This window comes from Fimicolochytrium jonesii (assembly GCF_025526975.1).
Source record: "Fimicolochytrium jonesii strain JEL569 chromosome Unknown EV422scaffold_24, whole genome shotgun sequence".
Classification (NCBI taxonomy): domain Eukaryota; kingdom Fungi; phylum Chytridiomycota; class Chytridiomycetes; order Spizellomycetales; family Powellomycetaceae; genus Fimicolochytrium; species Fimicolochytrium jonesii.
Window position 1 is genome coordinate 155,956 of NW_026515691.1, and position 25,756 is coordinate 181,711.

The following is a 25,756-nucleotide window of genomic DNA, read 5'->3' on the forward strand; positions in this document are numbered from 1 at the left end:
ACCCCTTCGCAGCATATTCTTTGGTCCTTGAGGCACAAACCCAAGATGCATATACACCGGCCTGGCCTGAGGCGCAGATTCGAGGTACATAGGCGTCACAGGATCCGTCGAATCCGCCTGCTCAATGGCCCAGTTCAGCAACAACGTCCCCACCCCTCTCCCTTGATACTTTGGCAACGTCAACAGCGGCGCCAGATACCAGTGCGGCTCATCGCCCATAACCTGCTTCCTAATCGCATCATCTTCTGCAAACGTCCCATTCCAAGCCTGATCGCTAACATGCGCCCACATCTCATCAATCTCCTCGTCCGACCAGCCCATCGTCTCTTTCCAGCCATAGTGGTCAACGGCGCTGCGACGGAAGATACTGTGGATGCCTGGGTTTCCCGGGCCCTGCCAGCCGGCTACACCGATGAGTTCGCCCGTTGAGAGTCGCGGACTGCCTCAAGACCGACGGATCTTTCCTACAACGTTTACTGTGAGCAGATGAGACAAATTGCTTGTACATAGGGCTATCCAAGGAACTTTCTCATAACAAAATGCCTCCATGTCTAAAGACACGCAAAAAAAATATTAAGTAGTTCCACACCACCGCCCTAGTCCTTTTCTCCCCGTGACCAAATGACTGTAGTTCTCCGGATGTCCATCACGGCAACCCATCCAAAACCAGGCCCCCAACGTCCATATCCAGCCATCAACGTACGCGAGCTCACACATGCGCCCAATCCACCCTCAGATAACCCGCGTCTTCTTCTTGGGGGGTGAAGCAAGGCCTTCCGCGCGTGGGTTGCTGCTGCTTTTCTCGTATGCCAGGCTACATGTCGGGCACATCCAGCCGCCAGCGGGTGGCGCGGATAGGCCGACGCATTCGAGGTGATACCATTCGTGTTCGCAGTCCTGTGGGTTGGTGAGTGGCAGATGATGGTTGTGCAATAGAAAGCGTTTGTCGTAAGGTGTTCAGGATGGGGCACATGGGTGAAGGCACGGTGGTCGTTCGTGTGGTGTGTGTTGTCGAGGAAGGGATGTCGGATATATGAAGTAAGGAGGGGGTAATTGTGTGAAATTAAGCCAACGTCATCACCATTTTCACGATTCGCAGTGCTTCAGGGAGTTTCAGTCGGGGGAAGGCATAATGCTGATGATGATGGTTCGCTACGGATATTCTTTCAAACGCAGACTTACGTGGTTATCGCACGCAATCATCTCGCCGAAGGAACCTTGCTGGCAGTAGCAGTAGACTTGGTCGTCGGAGACATCGGGGGAGGCGCCGCGTAGCCGAGGTGAGAGCGAAGGGCAATCGTTTGAGAGGCTGAAGCTGGGAGATGGAGGGACGGGCGTTAGCAGCCGGATTTGAGGGTTGCGCGAGGGAAGGAAGATCCGGCAGAGACGCGACTTAAACATACGTTTTTCGCTTTGTGATGCGTTTGTTCAGCGCCGCCGGCCGTCGACCTGGTCGAGTTTTAATGGATGACGTAGTCGAAAAGACTGCAGCGCCCGGCGCAGACCGCATCAGCAATGCCACAGTCCCGCTCCCAGTCTGTTCTCGAGAAAAGGATGGCGTCATTTGAGGTCGCATATCAGCTGTTGCGCCTAAAGATGAGGTGCTCCCAATGACACTGGAGCGGCCGCTGCCAGTATTGCTGGCGGGCGAGTCGGCGCGGTCCAGATCTTCGGAAAGACGCGTAAGGTATCTGTCTATCTGTACGAGGATGCGGGAAGGATATTAGCGATATCCTTCAGAGATCAACCATGCGTATGCCATCATTGCTACAGCATCTAATCCTCACCAGCTCCTTCGACCGCGCCGCGATCGCCATCTTCTCCTCCGATATCCGCACACAGCGGTCATACTCTGCCCTGATCTTATCCACCAGCTCCTTCTGGTCGGGGTAATCATCCACCAGCTGCTTTCGTTCGACCTCCGCTAACGACTCGAAGCTGAATCGGTCCGTATAGCTGCGCGGCTGCATCGAGCTGGAACCGTTTACCGAGGACGCGAGTTGGACCTGCGTGCGTACTATTGCCTCCATGCGCGTAGAGAGATCGCTCTGCTTGACGCGAATGCTTCGACGGAGGGCTGCAAGTGAGCACTGTAAAGTTCAGGTCGGGATGCGATGCCGACATACGAGAAAAAACCGTCCCATACCATCGCACTCCTCATCCTTTGACCGGAGCTCATAGAGGGTGTGCTGGATATCCGCCGGGACATTCTCTATGGCTATTCGGAGACAGAACCAGTGTGAGCGCTGGCTGCACAGGGCATGAGTTTCGCAATGACCTTCAAATTACCTCCGATGTAGTCCTCCAAATATGTCAGGTAGTCGGTTGTCATCTCATCCGGAAGAACCGCCTCGATGAACACAAGTTGGTTGCGAGGCTCCCTCAAGGGACCTGAGTGAGCCTTTAAATAGAAGGGTGAGCGCCAGCGCCGTTTGCTTGCCGCCGGGTCTCTCAGACTCTCTCTATCGGATGGCGATGGGAGGCAAGGGTTCAAAGTTGCAAGTGGAGGTCTGCGCAAAGAGGGTCAACGACTCAACGCGTGCAACTGCAATTTGCGAACCCATTGACGTGAGCGCTTCCGACTCCCGAGTTCTGAATTTGCTATATATACGTCTTGGCCTTGACAACTTCGATGCAAGGATAGCAGTGCAACGCAGCCCAGTATTTTTGAGGCCAGTTCATCATAAGCCCAGGGAAGACTGTCTGCTTCACTGGAATCTCAAATAGAAGCGCCATGCAACAAGTTCCCATTGCTACACTTGCTGAAAGTGCGGTTTCACCATTCAAATGCATGTCGTTGCCCTTTTCAGGCAGTTTGTCTCTCTCTGGCTTGTGAAGACTCCTGCTTTGGCGGCCGAGGCCGGTTCTTAAGGTAGGTTGAAGTTGACCCGGTTCTCAAGGTTGAAGTTGAACAATACTGTGAAAGGTGAAAGAATGTCAGCGGAGAGGGGGTGAGATATCGACTGAGACATCCCTCTGGCCCTCTGAGCGGATCGCAGTGGAGAGACCCCGAGAGAGCCGGAATAGTGTTCCGCCAAATCCTGTCCCCATTCGTGCTGTTCTCCTATGGGATGCCGCTCCGCCAATGCCCGCGGGCCGGTTGGATATTTGGCCGTTCACCAGCGTGCAAAAAAACAACATTTTGTTGAGTCACGCCTGCGCGTTGGGCCGTCGCACAGCAGATGCCTGGCATCTGCCCATCATCATCAGTCGATATCTCGCTCCTTCTCCGCTGACATTCTCTTCACCTTGCATCAGCTCACAACCCGCTTCAGAGTCCCTCATACTTACTCAGCACCATGGCCACCGCAGCTGCCGCAACTATCAGAACCGTCGAGTGGAGCGAGCTCGCTGCCCACAACACCAGGGACGACCTGTGGATAGTCGTTGACGGAAAGGTCTACGACTGCACAAAGTTCTTGGACGAGCATCCTGGAGGCGAGGAGGTTATCGTCGAGGTCGCCGGTGAGTATTCTCGCTCGCTGGTGTGTCCCATCCTGCCTTACCTTGCCGCTCTGTGAGAAGCGTCCTGCCCTGGGAGCTGGGCCGGCTGGCGGAAACCCTCGTTCGCAACTCAGTCACCTGTAACTTTGCTAAATTTATCGTTCTCTTTCCTACTTCCCTTTCCCCAGGCCAGGATGCCAGCGAGGCCTTCGAGGAGATTGGACACTCCGATGACGCACGGCAACTCTTAGAAACTCTTCTCGTCGGACGGTTGCCCGTTTCGGCCAATGTTAGTGTCCAGGCTTTCCTCAAACTTTACATCTCATTTGTTGTTGGGATCACAAACGGACTGATGTCTTCCCTTATTGACACCTGCAGCCCTACTCCGCAGCTGCTAAAACCGCTGCCCATGCTGGAGCAGTCAAGGACGCACTGAAGCCCAAAGCAAAATCTAGCGGAGCGACGTAAGTTGGAGAGAAAGTTTGTTCGGCAGCATGCCATTACCGTAACTGATACCTCCTCCCCCCGCAGCACTCTGTTCAGCTTGGTTCCCATCGTTGTTGTCATCGCTTTCGGTGTTTACAAGTACCTGGAGAAGCAGCACAGCCAGGCTTGAATGCCGAGGCGCTCCGCTCTTGGCCGAGGGCGAACGAGCAGTATACCTCCTACCTCCATCACAGTGACATGACACGGCACATCATTTCAAAAGCATTATTTACAGAGGACCGGCGTATGGAAATCAGCACATTGGTAGTTCCATAGTATGGGTTTAGAAAGAGGACGTCAAGTAGCGCGATGTTCTCTACGTTGGATAGATCAGTAGCGCCGAATATGGCCAAGCTTTGTTTGATCCAATCTTATCAGTCAGGATTTGCGTAGTTTGTTATGGGCACTGAACTTCTGTTGTACAGTACCTACGGCTGTGGCCAAAAGGACGCGTTGGAAAGTCCGAAACTGTCCAGAAATGTCCATGTCCTGCAACTGGGCTTGGGGCTCAAAGTCCCCACTGCAGCAAACACATCTTGTGCATGCTATTTCAAGCTACCGTTTGCTAGACTCTCGTCTTGCCTTCCAGAGTACTCGCTGCTTGATAAAGTCTTCTAGCCGCTCTCCTTCGGCGTGGCTGATCATCTGGCCCGTCTTTACCGAGCTCCGCCGATTTATTCTGTTTTTGCTTTCGGTCAAGTCTCCGCAGAAACTTGCAACTCCAAGCTGTAGAAGGGCAGGGCTTAGGACAAGCTGGTCGAGCATAGCACTCTCAATATACGCCTCTGGTACCGCGTTAGCAACGGAGTTCCCCATTTTCCCAGGCTTTAGTACGAGCCCGTTCTGGCCGGGGAGAGGGGAGAGGAACGATGACCACTCCCAGCAGACCTCGCAGGAAGGCAACGAGAAGGAATTATGCCGTGGATGCTGGTGAAGGTGAAGAGGGCGAAGAGGGAACTGTCGACGACGGTCAGAATGGACAGGAGCCAGCGCCAGACACACCGCTCCAGGCAAATAGCGCTCAGTCAGCTCCATCAACCTCGCAGCCGGACCCAGAAGCACAGGCGGAGGACTTGGATGCTCAGCATCCAGCGCTAGTAAAGCTGCTGGAACTCCTCAACAAAGCATTAGAAGAAAAAGCGCTCGTGCCGTTCACCCCGGAGTTGATGTTGGAGGTCAACAGCAGTTTCGCGGCGGAGGCTGACACGCCATCCAAATCGGTCTTGAAGAAACGCGGAAGACCTGGGAAGAAAAGAGTAGAGCAGAGTGAAACCAATGGGGCGGAGGGGGGCGCTGACAGTGCAGGACAGGCCGGGGCAGAGAGTACTGGCGTTGAAGCGGAGACACCAAAGGAGCCTTCAACACCGCAGCCAGCCAAACGTGGGCGCGGGGAAGAGAAAGCAACCGAGACGGTAGGAACAGCCGCTGGGGGGGAGCAGGCCAGCGTGGACACTTCAGTCGAAGATCAGGTCACAAATACGGGTACTGCCAAGAAGAAGATTGGGCGGCCCAGCACGAAGAAGACAAAAGCAAAGCCTGGGAATAAGAAGGGCGCAGCCGCAGAGGACCCAGATTGTGATCCTGCTAATGGCGATGTCGATGTGCCTGAAAGTGGATCGGCGAGCGCACAAAGTCAGGTCAGGAAGAAGAGGGGAAGGCCCAGTAAAAAAGAGATCCAAGCACGCGAAGCACAGGCGGCGGCGGAAGCTGTTGGTGGGGACGAAGAGGAACACAATGGGCATACAACAGTTGGCGCGAAAAAGCCAGCAAAGCGGAAAGCAGCATCAAGCCTACCCACGAAAGCCAGCAAGAAAGCCAAGGTCGTCGAGGAAGTGGAGGTTGTTCGGTACGTGCTGCCCATTCGAATGGACAACGGGCGATTCAAGTGCTGCGTTCCCTCTTGCGATAAAGACTTCCTCAATGTTGTTGGGATTCGCTACCACTTCGGAAACCATGTGCATGATGTGTTGGACTTTCTGCGATGGGCGTATCCCGTCGAAAGCACACCGGCTGCAACCGAACAGCCTAGAGAAGGCGCCGTGCACAATGATGCGTCTGCGGCTCCCGGAGGCGATACAGAGGTTGGCGGGCCAGCCACCGTGTCAGCAGACGGGCCTTCTGCCGATATCGATCTTACTGCTGATCCACCAAGCGGCGGCCCGGCCACACAAGACGCCAACCAGGAATCGTCTGCATCCGAAGAAAAAGGCGTCAGAGCGGACGTAATAGCTCTCTACGACGAGATCCCATTCGACTCCTGGCCGATATCCATCGATACCTACGAGACCTACATCCCACGAGCGAAGAAGCCCACCACGCTTGCCTTCCAGATGGGTGTCTCGAAAGAGCGCATCGCCCGACTAAGAGAAAAGCAGAAGGAAGTAATTTCACTGGAGAGGAAGAAAAGGCTTCCTCTGAAGAATTTGCGCGAGAAGACCACTGTGTCGAGCCCTGTGGCGTCTGTCAAGAAGTTGCGCGGGGAGACCGCCACGTCGAGCCCTGTGGGGTCACCAAAGGGGAAAGGAATCAGACAAGGCGATTTATGGATTTCTTACTTGCCGCATCCGCAAATGAAAGATGAGGAAGAGGAGTCGGTGGTGCGATCGGCGTTACCTGACATCACGCCTGCGCCGATATATCTCAGAGATTTCGAACTTGTTTCTGACGAGTAGGTGATGTGCGCATTGAAAAATCTGCCACCACGCAGTTCTGAGAGTCTTTTGCATATCACAGCAAAGGGGTCGAATACCTACCCGCCAAAGGACCAGTGAACATCAAAATCAACCTGGGCGGCACGGCCGGCGACCCTTTTACGCTCGCAAAGTTCGAGACTGTACCCTGTTGTAAGTCTCAATTTGCTTATCAGAGGGACAGGGGGCTCATCAAGGCGGATCTGTAGTTAACGAATAACCAAAACAAAATAGCTAACAAGCGTGGCAGTAGGAAACGCGTCTTGTGTTATGCCGGCGGGTCCGTTTGGGGCTTGGATTGGTGTCCGTTGCCTGAGGATGCTTGTAAGTTTACATAGCTCCTTACTCAATTGGGATTTGGGCTGATCCTTCATCCCAACAGCAACTCAGTACCTGGCGGTCGGCGGCTACAAAATGACCATTGAGGAGCACCACGTCCTAAGTGCAAAGCAGGACGCGAAGAGCGGCGCCGACGCGAAAGGGTGCATCCAGATCTGGAACCCCGGACATCTCAGCGATGACAAAACGACGGTATCGGAATCGGACACAGCTTCTCCCATGCTCGATATGTGTATACTGCACGAGTACGGATGCGTGTTTGACATTAAGTGGGCGCCGGCGGGACATTATCAGGACCCAAATTTGGTTAGTTGCTTGTGCAAGCTGAGACGAGGAAGGATAATATGCTGACATCTCCCGCATAGGACGCAGGCACTGGGACATTACCGCAACTGGGGATCTTCGCTGTCACATTCGGAGACGGAAGCCTGAGGCTCTTGCAGATACCGCATCCATCAGCCATGCGGAGATCTTTGTCAATTGCACCCGATCAGACATTATATGGTGCGCTGCCTTGTGCGAGCTCGATTCGTCGGCTGTGCCTCTCAATCTAATATCCATGCGTCATTCAGTGAAGGCGAATACCTATTTACTCACAGCATCCATGCCTGACGCCACGTTCTCGAAGTTGGCATGGAATGGCCCGGACATGCTCGCTAGCACGTGCAGCAATGGTGAGTAGCAGTGATTTCGCAAACCTCTGGGCCAACGGCTGATGAAAAACATGTTTACTATGTAGGTGCGATCGCCCTCTGGTCTCTCAGGGAAGCAATTGAGCGGAAACGAGCGGCATTCGAGGAGAGTGCAATGTATGTTGATGGCAGCGATGGGTCGCCTGAAGATGGTGGGTTAGCCGCGGGAAATATTGAAGCTTATCATTCTCATCCGCTGAAAATTGCTCGAACATTTCCAGACCCAGAGCCCCTAGCCTACATCCTCGCCCACGAAGCCAACATAACAGCCCTTGAATTCACCGGCCCATACCGCGGGCGCATCGGCCAATCTCTCCTCACCTCTGGCGCCGACGGGCGTCTCCTCACGCGCGACATCCGCGATCCCTGGAGCTCCGCACTTCTTACCCGCTTCCCCATGGTTATGGCCGCCATGACGTACGTGCCGATGGAAAATCGCATCGTCTTCGCGGATAGTGAGAACGTGCTCCGGACGATGCGCGTAGGCGAGGAAGCGAAGAATCCTAGCAAGAAGGAGAACAAGGATGATGGTGATGATGCCGGAGCGTATCACCGGCAGAGGACCAGTTACATCGCAGCGCATCAAGCGTGTATATGGGTATGTGGAGATAGGGGGCGCTCCGTACCTGTGCATACAAAGCCGGTGCTTACCGAACATCTTTGGCTTTGTAGCATGTGAAGCGGTCGGATCATCTACCTTTCGTATGCAGTGGCAGTGCTGATGGATCTGTGACTGTCTCCACTGTGCGACGGACTGGAGCTAATAGATTTCACGTAAGTTGGTCCGCACGCAACTTTCTGGTGATAGTCGATTCTCTCTTCTCACCGCCGGATCTTCTCCTCTGCTTTCAGAAACCGGTCCAGGTTTTTCTCTACCGGCTAGAATATGATCAGCCGTCGGACACATTCACTCTCTTCGACGACCTGAATCCTCAGGTAAGCCTTTCGGTCGTTCCGTCTTCCTTGCGCGACTCTCTTTCTCACTAACCCCCGCGGACTCCGCGCTCCCCTACCACTTTCACAGATTGTTGCAGACAACCCACGGACTGTGCCCATCAACTTTTTCGGCCCTGAAATCGCGATCCAGAAGGTGGCGTGGAACCCCAACGTCAACGCATCTTCCTGGATCGCTTCTGCGGGGACTGCCGGGTTGGTGAGGATCGAGACCTGTTTCAAGTTCATGTGATGTGCAACACGCACAATCACCCACATACATACGCTTATTGCACATTGTACATATCATTGCGCTCTTGCGCCACGCATCTATCTTATGCTCTGGTTGCTGTACATACTCACTGCTTCATTCTTAACACGAGCGGAATCAAACGCATATCTTCATACCTGCAGCGTGTTGGGAACTTCGGCAGTTGAAGTCGGAGTTGGAAAAGAACGCGTATGGAACGCGTTGGGTCACTGCTCAAAGATACTCTCGCAAGCCACGTCGGCAGCCATTCTGCGCCACACTTACAGTTCTGGCTCCCCGTTTTCTCATGGGCATGTCCAATAGCAAGACTGCAATTCCCAGTTTCCACACAGGTTCAGAATCGCTGCGGCCACACTGTGCAATTGCCCTTAAACTGAAATACCAGAGCCACGTCCGCCGCCTATTCGCCGAAGTTTTGCCTGACCACTAGACAGCGCAAAAAACCCCTCGACCTCCCACAACTCAACCTCAACTGAACGGACGACGGAACAGCAACTATGCCGAACAACCGAGTCATAAAGATGTCGAAGGTGAAGCAGTCCGAAAAGGCGCACCCATACTCCCGCAAAGCTGTCCAAATGCGGCGAGCCATGAATCGCGAAGACAAGCTCGCGAAAAACAAGTCTGCGTCAGACGTGAAGAAGACACGGGCAGTCGAACGGATGCTGTGGTTCAAGTACGCCCTAGACGAGGAACTCACTGCGGCGACGAAGGAGCAGGTGCACGATATCATTGGACAGTATATCAACCGCTACGACTTGGAGATTGCGGAGTTGACTGAGAACATGCGCAAGGGCCGTCCACCACCGGCTCGGTTGGAGTTGTTGAAGACGCTGCGATCGAAGGATATTCAGGAGTACAACACGGGCATTGGTGAGACAGCTGTTCCTCGTCGAATTCACGCCGTCTGAGTTGTGTTGATTTCTAATGGTGTTACCCACTCTCAACAGAGGTACCGCAAATGATGCACCCAAAAAACGTCGTTGCTCTGCGGAAGTGGGAAGGCGATTACAACGGGATTGGGGAAATCAAGACTGTCGTCGTAAGGAAAGCGGATGGCGCAAGTGCTCCTCCCGCCGATCCGATAAGCAAACTGACAGGGATGGATGTGGATGCATGAAGAAAATAGCCGAAAGTTTTTGATACCCCATTCGTCGCACGCGTATTTATTTAGATCAGAGTAGATTCCTTGAGGCAGTTCAATTTTGGCCATCTTTATTTACGAAACCATTTTGCATAGTGATTACAGAACAGTTATTGTATCTCACAAGTTTTTACGAGTGTCCGCTGCTACACTAGTAAATGAATTGAGGATCGAGAGCCCCCAGTGAGCGAGTGAATGTACGCCTGGGCCGATTCAGATAAATGTTCGGGCCATTATGGCGACGGTAGAATCTGATGTGTGAGCTCGATTCTCATCCCTTTGCCTTTCCTTTTCCCCGACGCACTTCCGCTTTCCTTTCTTTACTCTCATCTTTATCTTCCCAGCTTCCCACCCCGCTATCCGCACTCGCGAATGACGTCGCGGATCTATCCGATTCATCCGAGTCGGAGTTTTCCGATGAATGCGATTTTGGTATGGACCCCGTTTCCATCGGTCTCTTCCTCTTTCCACCCTCGCTCGCCGTATCTTCGTCCCGCTCCTGATGGTATTCACGGCCGGTGTAATTCATACCACCTCCACCATATCCATCGCTCGCATCCCGATACCCGTAGTCCTCCGCCGGCTCAACCCAGTGCGCCTCTCTAGTCTCATCTTGTGTCCAATCGTCCGTCCACGTGGAGGGGGGGCTGTCACCGCCGGCCTCATCATAACCGTAATCACCAATTTCCTCAGGTGGTGGGTACTCGTACGCATGATCGGCGCCGTCCTGATCCCCCCACGACGACCAGGTAAGGGCCTCTCGCGGCGTGACGTCGACAGGCTCGTCCCATTGACTGCCTGGCACATCGTCACCGGGGAACTCGTAATAGTAGGCGTTGTTAGAGGGATCCCATTCTGTGTCGTCATAGTCGCTGAGCATCTCTTTGCTGAACCGCTGCGTCGCGGAGAAGAGGGAGCGCGGTGGCTGTTGTTGGTTTGCATCGGCCGAGTCTGGGTCAAAGGAGCCGTTATGTGACCAGACATGATCGGAGGGAGAGGTGGGCGAGTCGCTGCTGTCAGGTTCGTAAACCTCCATGCGCAACCACTCTTCATAGTTCTCCAGAAAGTTGGCATCCAGAGTTAACTGGTCGTAAGCGTGCATCACGGATCCGGACGATGTCGAGGAGGTCGACGATGGGGGGCCATTGCGGGTTCCTGAGGCAGCCGCGATGGCATGAATCTGTGGGTCCGTTGCCCCTTGATAGCTCGCTCGGCGTGAAATAGACAAGATGAGATCCAGCTCATCGACGTGCGAGTGCGTTGCGGACTCCTCATCTGCACTATGAGTCGCTGGGGCTGGTGAGAGGCCTTCAAGAGAGCTGTAGCGGTGCTCATGGTAGGAAGCGATGAGAGACCGGAGCTTTTGTTCGTGCGCCTGGTTGGTGAGTAGGATAGAGCGTATAGATAAGCATCGCAGTTCACACCCTTGCATCGCAGTTCACACTTTGCTTGTGGACCCACCAGCGCCTCGTCAACGTCCACGTCCACATCTCCAGCCAAGTATTCATCCCTCAAGTATGGGCGCAAATGCACAAAGATGGCAGTTACTACTTTCATATTGCCTAGAGAAATGGTAAATGCATCAGCCACTATCCTGATTCCGAACATTTGACGGGGAATCACGTACTGGACCGCCACTTCTTCCCAAGGTACGGGATTTGACTCTTCAACAGCTTCAGCGCATATAGCTGCAATCCCACATGATTGACCTTCATCGCGCGCTTCAAAACCGCAGAGGCTTTCCATTGAACCAGCGCTAGGATTCTGTGCGTTTTGCGCTTCGTGAGCTTCTGTAAAATGCGGAGAAGGTTGATCGCAGTGTAGAAATTGCGGAACGATGATGCTGTTTTCTGTTCGGCGCCGTTGTCATCCCCCGTAAACCCATTCGCTGCATCTGGTGACAAAAGGTCAGAGCTTTGACGGCGCGTTGGGTATGCCGTCGACGGTGCATCGGTTTCAACGGTTTGCTTAGTGGTGTCATCAGCCGCGGGCTCTTTTCCACAGCCAGATCCTGCCTCCGTTTCATCCCTCCTCGCGAAATAGAAGAAATCTAATTCCGCGGGCTCGTCTCTCTTCGTCAGCCGTACAGCCCCCATTCCTTGCATGGCCGCCTGCGCTGCGGTGGGTGATTTGGGCTTTTCCCACGGAATCGGGTTCCCTTGTGGGTCGAGCAACGGTGGTCCTCCATAGTTGGGGGAGGCAATCGTTGGATTCTGTAGCCAGGCAGATAGCATCTTGAGGATAAGGATAGCGCAGTTGTTGTCCACCATGAGCTGTGAGATGTATTCGAACTTCAAGGCATCTGGAGAAACGGAAACCGGATCAGAAACATTCAGAGGAAGTGCCAGTCAGTGATTTTCCGTCGGCTTACGATGACACTTGGTAGCTTTCAGCAGGATCATCAAAATCCCACTGACGGCTTTCGTGACAACTTCCTTATGACGGTTGTTGTCCACGCGGAGGAGATGGCTCCGTTGTTCCTCTGGCGTCATCTCATTGAAAGGGATTCCCGGATCCAGATCATCATTTAACCCTCCGCCTTTCTCGCCCTCCCCATCTGGCTTCCCACCCGGCACAGTCGTGCTTCCAAGATTCACGTAGTACAGGAGACGGATCAGCATGCCTATGTGCGTGGCCATGTGGGGCAGAAGATGACGCTAGAAATAAAACAGATAGGTCAGCAACTTGCTTGAAGACGCCGTTCTACTTCGGAATATCCATCCTTCCACTCACATAGAGAGTCTCGAACCGCTTCAACCTAACGGCGTCTTCCTTCCGGATTCTCTGAGCGTTCTGCTTCAAGTTCCGACTTGTCACCGAGACCTCACGCCGTCTCTCACTTCCAAACTCGCTCGGTGTGCCATTGCTCTCATCATCAGCCGGGTCCGTCAAGTCACTTTGCTCCCGATCGTTATCTCCCGATAACTTCCGGCTGCTTTCTTCCTTCTCCACCCGGTCTTTCTCGCGCGAAATTTGTACCAAGGATGCCGAGGTGTAGTTGTGCTTCTTGTACAGGTCGACACTTTCCTGGAACATAGCCGGGAGAAGGGAATCATACGGCGATGTGTATGGCTGCGTCAGGCATGGTTGTTGGACGTTGCGACGCGTATTGCCTGGAATGCCTTCTGGAAGTGTCTTACGAGGTGGGAGAAGTATGGAAGGGTCTGGCGTAACGTATGCAGGGTATCGAGCGGCGGTGGATGTATGATAGTTCAGATAGTCCTGAGGAACCGACTTTACGAGGAGGCTTTCGTCGAAGGCCGGCAGGCCTTCCAGAGTCCGAGAAGCGCTCTTCAGTTCACTGAGGCGTTTCGTGTCACCCAAGCACACCAAAAGCACGTTCCAGAGCAGAAGGAGGAGCTTCTTCACCGGATAGTGCTTCCTGTTTCCTTCCGCTAGTTGAGCTACCAAGCCAAAGAGGAAGGCAGCTAGAGGTGGGTTCGTGTTCGTGATTTCCTGCGAGAACGCCTCCTCCTTGCCGTTCACCTTCAGCAAGAAAAAGAGCACGCACATGTGCGCCGATGTTTCGCCCGTCGCAAGGTCCATCGCGTACTGGCGCTCATTCGAGAGCAGCTGCGGGTCCGTGACGCGAGTAAGTAAGTCCAATGTCACAGAGACCACCTTCAGTGCTGCAAACACATGATCAAGTGCTCCCAGCTCGAACAGCAGAACGTTGTTATCTCGGATGCTCTGGAGATGCTCCTCCTGAGATTGTGCCTCGCCAAAGCACCCTTGCGCAATGTATAGCAGTTTGGTAGTGGCTTTGTATCGCAACTCTGGATCACGGAGTTCTAGCTGTTCCAGAAGACATCCGACGCAATTTGCCTTCTCCGACCTCTTCGCGCCCTTCCATTGTCCCTTGAAGGATGCCTCAAACACCTCCCTTCCTTCCAGCATCTGCGGCTTGTCCTGGAAGTTATGAAACTCGTTGATCTCGTTTTCGAACGTGTCCTCGTCGGCATATATAAAATCGTACGCAGGTGCTTTCTTCTGCCCTGCACTCAACTGTCGGGGGCCCCTCCGTAGTTGCACCTCAGGCGGTGCTTGACTGTACTCTGGCACCACCCCAGCGTCCTCCACGGGGCCCTGTATCGGCACCTTCGGCCCAGTCGTCTCATTTGCAGCACCGTTCGGCTCGCCTCGTCGCACGTGCCAGCTTCCGTCCGCGTTCTGCCTAAGATCACTTAGTGCCGGAGGTGCGGCTGAAGGGTCATATGGAGGTGGTGGCGGGGTTGGAGGAAGGAAGACGGGCGGTGCTGGTGGCGCGGTCTCTCCGTGAATCCCTCGAAGATGACTATTCTGCAACGTTGTATGCACGGGCCGAGGGGCGAAGATGACTGGGGGAGGAAGGCTGAGTGGTTTACGCTCCACTATCATGCTCGGCCGCACGAGAGCCATTGTGAGAATTCTGGAGCAATCTTCGCCCCGTAAGGAGTCCGTTGCCTGGAGTGGCTTTGCAATTGGTCCGTAACGAAGGAGCGAGTGCAGCTGTACTCAATATGCTTCTCCGAGTCGTAAGAGTGTTCTCCCACTGAAAGCGGTCGTGAAACTCAACTTCACAATTGGAAGGCTCCATTGAGCCCAGCATTGAGCCCAATGCTTTCGCGTCTCCCTCATCCTCGTCCAATAGTCCAATCCAGAGTCCAATCCTCGTCCGTTGGGCCTTGACGTTTTCATACTGTACGATAGCTTAGACTGAAGGACTGAACGTCATTTCTCAAGTGAACGGCGGTCAGCAATTGGTTCTAGTTGCTATTGCATATATTATAGGGCATACAGTAGCGTTCTATTGGGCAGCTCCGACCTCCTCGTGTGCCGTTGTTAGCTATCGACCGTCATGCCGAAGCTGAACATTCTCCCACACAAAAGGTGAGGTTTCCCCTCCGCGTTCCTTACACCACAGTCGAACTTGAACTTATACTGCTCCCCTACCCACAGCTGGCACGTTTACAACGCCGAGAACCGCGAACGGGTCCGTCGAGATGAGGAAACCGCCCGCGCTGAAGAGGCGAAGAAGCGCGAGCCGGCCCTGCAAGCAGAGAGCGAAGCACGGCTCGGGTTACTCAGGCGACAGGCTAAGAGGCGACGAGAGGGCCTGGGCACCGAGGTGGTAGTGGGTGGTCATGGAGAGGGGACTGGGCTGGCGGAGGGTGGAGCGGAACCGAAAGGAGGCAACGTTGTGAACGACGCGGGTGAAGGACTCATCGTTTCCGAAGAGATGAAGCCATGGCCGAAACCACAAAGCACCCAGTTCGGATTAGACGCTGAGAGTGCCGGCCAAACGCACATCAATCTCTTCGCCGACGCCGAGGCTGATCTCAAACACAAATCGCTGCAGAAGGTGTCGAGACCTACGTCTACGTCCGACTCCAAACGCGACAAAAAGTCAAAAATTCCTGAACCGGACCAGTTTACTTGGTATCTTGGGGAAACCCAAGATGGCAAGAAAGCGGCGCCGTGGTATGTCTCCCTCGCTGATAAACCAATTGGGCCTGCTCCTGAGCTACCACCTGCCGTAAGGAAGAAATATGCCGATAAGGAGAAAAGAGCCGCGAAGGATGACTCGAGGAAACGATGGGAAGATCCACTGAGCGCTGTGATTAAAGCGACGAAAGGCAGCAAGCGAGACAGCCGTCACGAAGTGAGGAAGCGGCATGTGGGTGACGATCGGCGGGACTCAGACAAGCGACATCATCGAGATACGCGAAGCGAACGGGATGATGGAGACCGTGACCTTCCCGCCAAATCACATTCGAAGAATGATACTACATCGTCCATCGAGAGACTGCGGGCGGAGCGCCTGCAGCGCGAAGCAGCCGAACGACTGAAAGCGGGACAGCTCCTCAACCCGGGGCTCCATCGAACGCGCCACGAGAAGGATTCATCGTTCTATCACTCGCAGTTCAATCCGGGCATGTCGAGACCGCACGGTCATGCGGAGCGGTCCGCAGGAGGCGTGAGATGGAGCGGAGACGTCGAGATCAATGGCCGTGAGCGACGACCGGATGTAGCCCATGAGAAGCAGCAAGAACAAACGCAAGACCGAGGGAGTAAAGGACGAAGGGAGGCGAGGTATAAGCCATATTGACATGCTGAGGCTGCTGTCCTGTCCCTTGTGAGGACATACGATCACGTACAGCTTGTGTGCAGCGCCCCTGCCAGCCGAGCGCACCACTCTGCCCTGCTTGCCCATCCGTCTACTAAAGCCCTACCGGACAATGACTCGAAGTGGCTCTCTGCCACTACTCACCAGCACATTCTGACGCGCGCCACTCGAGGAGAGCTACCGATACCGAAAGATGATTCCCCTCAATCGCCAGCCCCCATGCGAACACTAGCACTTGCAAGGTGACCTATTACGATGAAGCTGGGGTGTACTACTGGGCCAGCGTGCGAAAACGTTCATGGATTGCGACGATTTCCACATATATATATCATATACACATTTCGCATGCGGGCTGCGTAATAAGAAAGGCGTTACCAAGCACCAGGCACATATTCGTGGCAGTCACCACTGTTCATGTACGCGTGTTGCAGCTATCGTCCGTATGTCGCCGCTGTCACACGCCTTCCTACATCCCCGTCCCCAACAATTCCAAAAAAAAAAAACGGAGAACAACCCTCAACTACTACATCGCGACTCCGTATCCCTCAAAATTTCGCAAAATGATGCCAACGTTGAGATGCACTTTGCCCATTGAGCATGTTGTGAGGCGGAATCTATCCGTGGGGGTGTGTACCAGGTCTGTGTTTACTAGCGTCGGTGTTGTGCCAAAAATCCATGCTGTCCAACCAGCTATGAGTGGGGTGGGCTTCCAATGCATGAACTTCCGAAGCACTTACAGTAGAGGGAATCAAATGTTGATAATGCAGGTCGCCAAGTGACTATCTCAAGCTTATGCTCGCCAGGTGTTGTTGGGATGTGTGTGAAGCCATAGCCATCTACTCAAGACGAAAACTTGACATCAACGAGGGAACAAACAACTCGAAGCAATTGCGAGACATACTCACATAGTTCATCCCGCCCCAGCCAGTCTCTCCGGAGGACTTGGACCTGTATCTTTGGCCAACCTGTCACTGTCTTCGTCGCGTAATGTAGATCTGGTTTCAAAGCCAATAAGGTTATATATATATCTGGATCTACCGCTCTTTAATGACGGGAAACACATACCCAATGGATGGCTCCATGCTGTAAACTTGCTTGCCTATAAAGAGAAAGAGGGGAAATTGCGATCAATTACCTGCATCACACCAATTCCAATGAACCGAGAAAATCTCACTGACCTGGGGCATGTCAACCTGTGTACTTCCCTCCACATCTCCTTCAATAAGCCGCCAGCCGTCACCAGCAACGATGCGCCATTTGCAACGCAGCTGGGATGACGGGAACCCTGAAGCGCCCGCCAGCGTCCCTATTATGTGGACCTCGGCCATGATAGTGAGAGCATAAGCCGTAGCAGCCGTAGCTACCAGTTGAGTCGAAAGCAGATCCAAGCAGAAACGCGTTGCGGGAAAAGGTACGCGTTGTTCATTTGCCAATGCGCAAAACTTTGGGCTCTCGGACTCAGTGTCGAACTCGGGAAGGAAAGCGACGGCCAGAGCGACAACCTCTCCAACCGTCTTTCTCTTGCGGGAGCCGCGTAAACAACACTATGTCGCTAAGTCTTCCTATCCACCGTCTCCACTCCTTGCATGGCTCCACCGCCGTGGTGGCCGCATATGGCAACAAGTTCTTTGTCATAGATAGCAGGTGAGAAGCGGTTGCATGGCTGCTCCTGGGAAGTTTCGTACATTCTGACTCTGTCTCTTCGTTGAAGCTCTGGCAAAGTGCTGGTGGCCCCGGCCTCTAAAGCCTCCTTGCCTGGAACCGAAGGAGCCAACCTCATTGCAGACGATGACTTTCCGAATGGAAACATTAGGTCCATTGCATTCCACCCGCAAACGAAACGCTTAGCAGTTACTAGTGAAAACAAAGATCTTGTCTGCTGGGATGTGGCGACCTGGAAAAGGTTGAGCCGCCGAGTCACAATAAAGAGGGCCAACTGTGTTGCCTTCAATGGAGACGGTAGCAAACTCCTTATTGGAGATAAGTTTGGAGATGTGTACAGGTGTGGTACTCGCCCTACAGCATGGCACCGCTTCGTCCACGCCGAATGTTACTGATCGTGCAACCTGCAGCTTTCAATCAAATGATTCCGCTGATAAGGAAGCATTAATACTGGGGCATGTCTCCATGTTGACGGACATGGTACTATGATGTGTTTGATGGCATTTTTTGTCTTCACCGTACTCATCCGTTATGTGCAGGCTCTGTCGCATGATGGGCAGTATCTTCTCACGGCGGATCGGGACGAAAAAGTTCGCGTGTCTCGATACCCACTGGCGTTCGACATCTTACAGTTCTGTCTCGGCCACAACGAGTACGTCTTCGGAAACATATCTTGTTCAGCCGCCGTCACACAGGCGCTCAGATCATGTCCTGTGTCCTTCCAGTTTCATCTCGAGCATCCATATCCCATCTTTCGCACCTAATTTACTCATTTCCGGCGGAGGTGACCCTTTCCTACTCACATGGGATTGGATGACAGGGAAGATCATTCAAAAGATTGAGCTATCTGTTCCGCAGGTCCGTGTGCTCAACACCGTCAGCACTTCCAATGTTTGGAAATCTCATGAATATGCATATTACAGGACAACCCCTTCATCTTCGTCGTAACATCAATCACCAGCCATCCATTAAGTAGCCTCTTTGTCGTCACGCTGGAACTGTAAGGATCTTCGTGTATGGTTGTGGAACATGAATCACTGACATGACCCATCATTAGCGTCAACCAAGTCCTGATCTTTGACGCATCGAACCCCGAAGATGTCAAGGAAGTCCAGAAGCTGGATGTTGCTGATGAGCCTCTGAATGTTGCTTTCGACTCCGAAGGGAAGCTCTGGATCGCGATAGGTCTTCTTTCTGAAGGCCCGGTGCTGGCAGTGGCTAGCAGAGGGGCGAACGGTCTATACGCGATCGACGGCACGTCCGAGGCGTTGGCGGCGAACCTGAACAAGTTAGGCACGGAGTCGGGTACGTAGCGGCCGTCCGACTTTGCTTTAAGTGTGAACATCTGATAGCTGACCGTACACTTCTCCATTAGTGGACGAGTTGCCCGACTACCATCCTACGAGCAAGCTGCGCAAGGCTGCTGGTCACCCTCCGCACAAGCACGATAAGAGGAAAAAGAAAGGCGACACCTCAAATGGGCCTGCGAAAAAGAAAAAGGGAAAGGCGTGAGAACATCGCTTGATGCGCCAGGGTAATGGTCACGGATCGGATCAAGCTAGAAAGGGTCACCAGCTGCAGAGCTTCCGGACAATGCTTTAGCTAGAGCTTGGCGAGTTCGCCCATCGGCTTTCTTATTTATAGGCTCAGGGAGACATGTATACTAGCACCAATGGAAACACCTGAGCAGAATGGCGCCAAAATTCCATTTCTTTCAGAGTACCGAGTACAAACGAACGCATGGCGTCGAATTCTCATTCCATGCCCTATCTGCGAATCTGTTTTGTTTTCACTCGATATCAACAATTTTACAACTGCACACATACGTAAACGCCGACTTCCCGACATCTTTCACATGGCTCACACCTCCATCTCCATATCCCCAGCATTACTCTCCGCCTCCTCCCTCTCCGTGCCCTTCCCTCGAACCCTCCTCTCCGCCTCCCTCAACCTCTCCTTCAAGACCTGCAACTCCCTCCCCTGCTTGCGGATAACCCTCGACTGCTTGTCAATCTGAGAGTGCAGCGAGACCAGGAACGCCGTGTGCTTTGCGATGCGGCGGTGGTTGCGGCGCGGGACGCGGACGATTTTTTCTTCGGGTGTGTAGCGGGGCTGTTGGGGTTGGGGGAGGATGTTGGGATGTCGTGTTGTTGTGCGTGGAGGCGATGGATGTGGTACTCGACGTGGTCGGTGAGGGGGTTGTCTGTGACTTGGTCGGTATGTGCGGCGGTGCTCGGAGTAGACTCCTTGTCGGCTGTGGAGGGGTGGTGCGTCGGGACGCTCAAGAGCGAGGGGATGTCGGATGAAAGCATCGGCGACGCAGAGGTATCTTTCATTCGTTTGTCCAGTGCCTTTGAAGGACGCGGCTCGGGATGATCGTCGATGGTTTGTGTTTGCGAGCTGCTTTCCTGGCTGACCGGCTGCGGACTTGACTGCATGTTGAGCCATGTTAGCCTGTGATTGAGCTGCATGCGTGAAAGCTTCGACGAGTTGCGGGAGTTGCTTCAGACTTTCGACGAGTTGCGGGAGCACCTTGAAAGTTTCTTCGAGTTGTGGGAGCTGCTCGAGAGTTTCTCTGAGTTGCGGTGGTTGCGCGAGACTCCAGGCGGCGGCTTTAGAAGCGTTCCATTTGTCGGCAGCTAGAACCATTTGGGAGTCTGCGATGATGAGCTGTGCGACCCGGTCTGGCACCCGTTCCGGCGGTTGAGGAGTGTTGTCCGCAGACTCTTTCTCTCGCGCAGTACTGTCGTTCACCGCGCTCATACCGCCAACGGTATCTTTCGTAGCTACTTCTTCCTTTTCTTTCTGTTCAGCACCGCCGGTCATCCCGGTCTCAGCTTCCAGTTCCGCCGGGTCACTGATCGTGATTTCTACCGAGGGAATGTCAACCAATTCTTGCCGACACTGCTCTGCGTCCCTCTTCATCCCATCCTCTGCGTCTGGTTCCTCCTGATTCTCGTCATCCTCAGAATCCCCAGGTTCGATTATCTCGAACTGAAACTCTGGTTCTTCATAGTCCTCTGCGTCTGGTTCCTCCTGATTCTCGTCATCCTCAGGATACTCTGGTTCGATTATCCCGATCTGAAACTCTGGTTCTTCATAGTCCTCTACATTTGTGTCGTCATCGACCAGCGACCATCACCAGCTACGTCTGATGCAGCAGAATCAACCGCCGCACACGACGCTTCGTGCACGAGGCTATCGTCCCACCAGTCGTCAGTCAGGTCAATGCTGTCCGTGGGTGCGTCGGCCTTTGCTTGAAGACGGGGGGTTCGTGTCAGATCGATGCACTCCACCGAATGCAGACCGGGCGGGATGCGGCCGCGCGGCCCCGGTGTTGCATTGCCGACGCTAGAGTCGGAAGCGCTCTCGACCGAGGGTTCGACAATCGACATTCTTCTGTCCGTAGTTTGATTTTCAAATTCCTGTGCGATCTATGACATAGTTAACCTATGCGTCAGATATGCTCTTCTCGTCAATATCTGCTGGTATCGCCAACGTTCTACCTCATCAGTTCGGGAGTCGACGACAATCAATCGACTCAAAAAAGTTGACACGAGACGAGGTGCTGAAACCCCTCTCTGTTGAGTAGTCTCAGTCCAATGGCCGTCGGTCGCCATGACTCGCGGTGTGGGAGGGTTGACAGCTCTCTGGCGGAGGTTCCACCTGGGTGAGGGGGCTGCAACGGTCCGCCTGGGCCGTTCAAGTCTACATACATGGTTCATTACGGTTGAAGGCAGGGGTATGCTCTTTCTGGAAAGGTTTTCGAAGCGTGAGAAAGCTTTCGATGTTCCTCCGCATGGATTTGACGTCTCGTTATTGAGAAATAATTGTGGAGGGGATTGAAGTTGTCGAGTCATTCAGTCTGGCGTTGACGCTTGACAGTACCGGCCCAATCCCATCCTGTCAGTCGCATTTACCGTCTCCCGAGACTTCGGGCCGCGTTGCTGAATAGGAACAAAGCCTTGAGACGTGAATATATGTATCTACACAGGACCATTCAACTTAAGAAAAAAAAGATGTTGAAAGCACAATCACACTGATGAATCGCAAGTGATTGAACCACTCGAACCACCAAAAAGCGGGACAATCGGAATGGCCAGCTTATACGCCATGTATTTCTTTACGCAAAAAAGACAATCAATCAAGACCGACCAATCTATCCTCTGGCTGACGCACGTCCATGTCTTTGACCCCTACTCTAAAGCTTGATTGTACATAATGTCCCTCCTCGGCCCCCAAGATGATCGCCGATAGCACGTCCACGTTCATGCTCTTATTCAGCTACGGATGTGCTTACTTCGATCTCAGCAACAGCGTTCGCGAACCTGCGGGTCGTGGAAATTGTGGGAAATCTGGAAGAATATGCATCCGACTTTGCGATCATCGGAGATGACACTTACCGCTTCAGAGGCAAGACGAACGTGGATCCCTTCTGCGCAATCTAAAAGGCAAGCAAAGAACGAATGGTTTGAGCATCAAGCGTTTCCTGAGAATGATCAAGAGCACGTACCCCTAACGCAGAAGAGGCCAGCTCGCCAATTGTGCGCAAACGCGTTTCCCCGGCGTCCTGGCCAATATACAGTTTGCCCAACATTTGGGCATATAGTTTCATAACGGACGGTTCGGCCTCGTTCAGCAGAGCGTGCAGAATCTCGATGGCGAGATCAGCGTGGATGCCTGAGTCAACGTCTGTCGAGTTCTGATTGAAGCTGTCGGCAGATGAACTTCGGCGTGAGCGTCACAGAAACTCTTCGGAAACAGCCTCGCAGGGCTAAGAGATGCATACCTGCCCACTACTTTGCGCACATCCGTCCAGTCAACCAACTGCTGAGCGATCTGCAACGGCTGGATCATAAGGTCCTTGCTCACGTGGTGCTCTTGGGCGAGGATCTGCACTGCTGGTACTAGGATCGCTTTCAGCAGGAGCTGGTTCCGGTGGGACGCATGCGCAAACACCGGCAGGAAGTAACTGAGGCACTGCCTCAATCGGTTCATCTTCCGCGTGTGCGGGTGATAGTACAGCACGACGACTTGCTGTAGGATCAGCTCGTCTGACAAGTATCCTAGCATCATCAGCTTCGCTACACCTTCGACGGCCAGTGTAAGGAGCTTCTCGTCATCGCATTGTAGCGTCCCGCGGATCACCTCGATAAGGAGTCCTGTGTCCAATAGCAGATTCGTCCCAAAGAGGATCGTCAAGTCGAAGAAGACCTTGAGGGCAAGCGTCGAGAAGCCCTCTCTCGCATCATTGAATGCACTCATAAAAAGTTGCAAGTGGGTCTCTGCGAGATTTCTGTCCAAGAGACAAGCAAGTGAGAGACAGTGGAATCCCGATTGTTGGATCGCAGGGTGTTCATTCTTGAGGGCAGGGAGAATGAAGCTATCCAGAATCCCAGTCATTGCCGCGTTGTTCTGCAGGTTCTCTTCAGTGCATTCCAACACACAGTTGATGACGTCCAGACATTTGAGGAGTAGCAAGGATTTCTCGATTTTGTCCATTTGAGCTCGCTCATCATCAGGGTACTCTTCAATCGGTTGGGACGAGCTGTCGGCCAGGTCTGCGTCGTATATGGTATAAAGGACCTCGATAACCACCCTAGCGTGAGAAGAGTCAGAGAACCATCATAAAACCCCGCTGCGAAAATTGACACGTCGTGCACACCTGGTAAAATCACTCTCGTTGGTGGAGAGCCGCTTGATGATTCGCACAATTATCAGAATGTTTTCCTTAGACAGGTCCAAAGTGCTGACCATGTCCCCTATGACCCAGTAAACTAATCAGCTGCGGTTATGGACCCTAGTGAGATGGGCTGTCTTACGTAAAGCCAGCAGCATTTCTCGCCTTCCCATCTCATCGCTGAAATCTTGGTACTCGGCAATCAGAAGCAGTTGTTTCAAGATGAAAGCGAACGCTATAGTTTCGTCCTGGTTCTCAGTCTGCGACATTAGCAAGCCGTATTTCTGCAAGAGCTCGGCATGTCGGATGAGTGGGGGTAGGGCGTTTTCGAGCTCATCTTCCATCTAGGGAGATTGGGCAAAGCCATTCAGATATCGTAGGGGGGATAGCACAGACAATCTACCCTAACTTACCTTGTTTTCGTAAAAGAATGAAATAGCAGCGCAGAGGAAAAACGCCTCCTCTTCATCGAGATTATCCCACGCTTCATCTGATATGACACGAACTCCAATCAGAACACGTAACTGCATAAGAGTCTGATCAGGGAGTGATTTTACCTTCATAAGCAGCGGTGATACCAGGATTCACAAGCATGTATGCCTTGGCAGCAGCTTCCGCCGCGCTGCCCGACATAACATCCATTTGTCGAAGAAGCTGGTCCGAGCACGTCAGCCAGAAGAAAAGGAATAAAAGCAAAGAAACACGTACCAGTAAGATCTTGTCATCGTATTGCGGCAACCACCTGTCGCACATGAGCTCCACACACGCTTTCTGGACATTGGCGTTGCTGCAGGGAAAAGCAATGGGTGCGTCAGATATGCAAGACTCTCGGCTGCATCCCTTCGACGAGCTGTGCCAACCGGTCGGATAGTCCGCTGCCGAGCAAAGCTTCAATTTCTTCGGTTGTTAAGCTGTCCACGCTTTGGACCTCTCTGCCAATTTGATCATAAGCGGCCTTTCGAACATTGGGATCTACGTCCCGGACTCGTTGGAGAAGAAACGGACGCGTTTCGTCGTCCACGGATATATTCAGCACGGCGGATCGTCGCACATCCCTGCAACGCGAAGAATTCGATTGTGGAAAACATTTTTCATACTATCAAAAACGAAAGTATACTTACGCATGTGAGTCGAACCGCAACAGACTCAGCATCACTTGCCGAATCAAAAAGTCATCTTCCTCGTCCCCAGAATCCTGCAACCTGGACAGCGCTGAAGTAGCTTTCGCACGGACGCTAGCCTCTTTATCACGGGTCCTCATGATAAGGCCATCTCGCATAATCGTGAATTGGTCATCCCTAGAAACAAAACACTTCATTCAGCGCGTGACGGAGATGAAGCAGTCGAAGTCGCGCCTTACTCAAGATCTTCCTTGTGATTCAATGTCACCTGAGCCAGTTGACAAGATCGATATCGGACGTTCTTGTCTTTCGCCCTTAGACCCTTAGCGGAGAACTGCAACAAGCTATTGAGCAGCGCGTCAAGCAACACCCTTTCGCTAGCTGATATGGTCGGCTATAAGTATTTGTTGGCTTGGGAACCCGTGTGGAAACATACCACTTACATTCAGAGTCGGGCGCATCGTTCCTAAAGTTTTCAAAATAGACGTCGAGAAACTTCAAGCCTCTCTCGGCCTCCAAAAAGCCTTTCTTCAGCGGGACGATCCGTGCGACGCATTTCAGGATGTCTTTCTCAACCTCTCGTCCGCGTTTTAGGTGGAGTTTGCGAAGCGCGACATAGTTCTTCCGATGTGTGGCCGACGACCGCACGGCGTCCTGAAAGATCGTCTGCACCGTCATGGCGGTTCGCTGCTCAGATGGTCAAAACGAAGATGCTGCATGGAGCCTCGTGGGAAGAAGGCTCGCCATGCCCGGTTTCGGACGGCATTCGGACGGCATTTGGAATTTCGGACATCGACACGCAACTGAAGAACAACGTTTCCGAAACCGAAGAACACGATGCCACACATCCGTCCGCGGTTAAATTCGCAACGCGTCGATGACTAACCAAAAAGGCCGTTCGTGAGTGGCCGCCAGTTTTCATCTCACTTTTCAAACGCCTCGCGTCGGAGAAAAAACCAATTCGGGCTTTTGCGGCTACATAATGGATGTCATGGTATAGAGGTCGGCTATACACGCCTGCAAAAGCGTAGTACAGTAATGTGAACGGGTCATTCGAATGCTCTTAAAACCTACCTGCGTCGGAATTGTCTTTCGGAGCATCTCGTCAACCTAGATATTAAAAGGCAAAAAGGAGCCCAAGTGCCACGCTTTTCCTCGCCCGCTACTTTCGACGTGTTTTTCGGCAAA

At 53.1% G+C, this 25,756-nt stretch overlaps 10 protein-coding genes across 10 annotated transcripts; 5 read left to right on the forward strand and 5 right to left on the reverse strand.

The window, feature by feature from the left end:
• Positions 1 to 407: 407 nt before the first annotated feature.
• EV422DRAFT_199543 (uncharacterized protein) lies at positions 408 to 2,466 on the reverse strand. Its single transcript, XM_053065277.1, has 7 exons — positions 2,290 to 2,466; positions 2,147 to 2,218; positions 1,788 to 2,077; positions 1,404 to 1,699; positions 1,183 to 1,315; positions 704 to 897; positions 408 to 464 (listed from the first exon to the last, which is right to left on the reverse strand). Exons 1-6 carry the CDS (start codon positions 2,330 to 2,332, stop codon positions 733 to 735), a joined length of 999 nt encoding a protein of 332 aa, XP_052922916.1. The 5' UTR covers positions 2,333 to 2,466; the 3' UTR covers positions 408 to 464; positions 704 to 732.
• A 681-nt stretch (positions 2,467 to 3,147) lies between these two features.
• Positions 3,148 to 4,331, forward strand: EV422DRAFT_539432 (cytochrome b5-like heme/steroid binding domain-containing protein). Its single transcript, XM_053071059.1, has 4 exons — positions 3,148 to 3,465; positions 3,633 to 3,733; positions 3,823 to 3,908; positions 3,976 to 4,331. Exons 1-4 carry the CDS (start codon positions 3,300 to 3,302, stop codon positions 4,058 to 4,060), a joined length of 438 nt encoding a protein of 145 aa, XP_052922917.1. The 5' UTR covers positions 3,148 to 3,299; the 3' UTR covers positions 4,061 to 4,331.
• An 85-nt stretch (positions 4,332 to 4,416) lies between these two features.
• EV422DRAFT_539433 (WD40-repeat-containing domain protein) lies at positions 4,417 to 9,010 on the forward strand. Its single transcript, XM_053071060.1, has 11 exons — positions 4,417 to 6,598; positions 6,664 to 6,773; positions 6,855 to 6,944; positions 7,003 to 7,265; positions 7,325 to 7,463; positions 7,532 to 7,633; positions 7,699 to 7,803; positions 7,873 to 8,249; positions 8,324 to 8,425; positions 8,504 to 8,587; positions 8,676 to 9,010. Exons 1-11 carry the CDS (start codon positions 4,800 to 4,802, stop codon positions 8,835 to 8,837), a joined length of 3,333 nt encoding a protein of 1,110 aa, XP_052922918.1. The 5' UTR covers positions 4,417 to 4,799; the 3' UTR covers positions 8,838 to 9,010.
• A 139-nt stretch (positions 9,011 to 9,149) lies between these two features.
• Positions 9,150 to 10,108, forward strand: EV422DRAFT_539437 (translation machinery-associated protein 16). Its single transcript, XM_053071061.1, has 2 exons — positions 9,150 to 9,728; positions 9,806 to 10,108. The coding sequence occupies exons 1-2, from the start codon at positions 9,353 to 9,355 to the stop codon at positions 9,973 to 9,975; spliced, it is 546 nt and encodes a 181-aa protein (XP_052922919.1). The 5' UTR covers positions 9,150 to 9,352; the 3' UTR covers positions 9,976 to 10,108.
• On the reverse strand, positions 10,109 to 14,604 carry EV422DRAFT_590026 (uncharacterized protein). The gene is made up of 5 exons (XM_053073517.1): positions 12,733 to 14,604; positions 12,371 to 12,656; positions 11,627 to 12,301; positions 11,461 to 11,561; positions 10,109 to 11,374 (listed from the first exon to the last, which is right to left on the reverse strand). Exons 1-5 carry the CDS (start codon positions 14,395 to 14,397, stop codon positions 10,271 to 10,273), a joined length of 3,831 nt encoding a protein of 1,276 aa, XP_052922920.1. The 5' UTR covers positions 14,398 to 14,604; the 3' UTR covers positions 10,109 to 10,270.
• A 13-nt stretch (positions 14,605 to 14,617) lies between these two features.
• EV422DRAFT_199719 (uncharacterized protein) lies at positions 14,618 to 16,245 on the forward strand. The gene is made up of 2 exons (XM_053065280.1): positions 14,618 to 14,868; positions 14,938 to 16,245. The coding sequence occupies exons 1-2, from the start codon at positions 14,837 to 14,839 to the stop codon at positions 16,085 to 16,087; spliced, it is 1,182 nt and encodes a 393-aa protein (XP_052922921.1). The 5' UTR covers positions 14,618 to 14,836; the 3' UTR covers positions 16,088 to 16,245.
• A 112-nt stretch (positions 16,246 to 16,357) lies between these two features.
• Positions 16,358 to 17,552, reverse strand: EV422DRAFT_199679 (b9 domain-containing protein 2-like protein). Its single transcript, XM_053065279.1, has 5 exons — positions 17,284 to 17,552; positions 17,171 to 17,204; positions 17,011 to 17,100; positions 16,843 to 16,941; positions 16,358 to 16,783 (listed from the first exon to the last, which is right to left on the reverse strand). The coding sequence occupies exons 1-5, from the start codon at positions 17,431 to 17,433 to the stop codon at positions 16,629 to 16,631; spliced, it is 528 nt and encodes a 175-aa protein (XP_052922922.1). The 5' UTR covers positions 17,434 to 17,552; the 3' UTR covers positions 16,358 to 16,628.
• Positions 17,553 to 17,651: 99 nt separating this feature from the next.
• On the forward strand, positions 17,652 to 19,279 carry EV422DRAFT_603277 (WD40-repeat-containing domain protein; the record flags this gene model as incomplete). The annotated part of the gene is made up of 8 exons (XM_053073736.1): positions 17,652 to 17,749; positions 17,817 to 18,107; positions 18,178 to 18,247; positions 18,307 to 18,419; positions 18,493 to 18,625; positions 18,691 to 18,767; positions 18,825 to 19,072; positions 19,143 to 19,279. The coding sequence occupies 8 exons, from the start codon at positions 17,652 to 17,654 to the stop codon at positions 19,277 to 19,279; spliced, it is 1,167 nt and encodes a 388-aa protein (XP_052922923.1).
• On the reverse strand, positions 19,172 to 21,162 carry EV422DRAFT_603280 (uncharacterized protein; the record flags this gene model as incomplete). Its single annotated transcript, XM_053073737.1, has 2 exons — positions 19,172 to 20,874; positions 20,910 to 21,162. 2 exons carry the CDS (start codon positions 21,160 to 21,162, stop codon positions 19,628 to 19,630), a joined length of 1,500 nt encoding a protein of 499 aa, XP_052922924.1. The 3' UTR covers positions 19,172 to 19,627.
• A 670-nt stretch (positions 21,163 to 21,832) lies between these two features.
• Positions 21,833 to 25,314, reverse strand: EV422DRAFT_539444 (nuclear condensing complex subunit). The gene is made up of 12 exons (XM_053071062.1): positions 25,012 to 25,314; positions 24,808 to 24,949; positions 24,569 to 24,745; positions 24,308 to 24,502; positions 24,156 to 24,234; positions 24,005 to 24,101; positions 23,861 to 23,937; positions 23,590 to 23,791; positions 23,433 to 23,529; positions 22,557 to 23,366; positions 22,281 to 22,479; positions 21,833 to 22,211 (listed from the first exon to the last, which is right to left on the reverse strand). The coding sequence occupies exons 1-12, from the start codon at positions 25,244 to 25,246 to the stop codon at positions 22,167 to 22,169; spliced, it is 2,355 nt and encodes a 784-aa protein (XP_052922925.1). The 5' UTR covers positions 25,247 to 25,314; the 3' UTR covers positions 21,833 to 22,166.
• Positions 25,315 to 25,756: the final 442 nt, after the last annotated feature.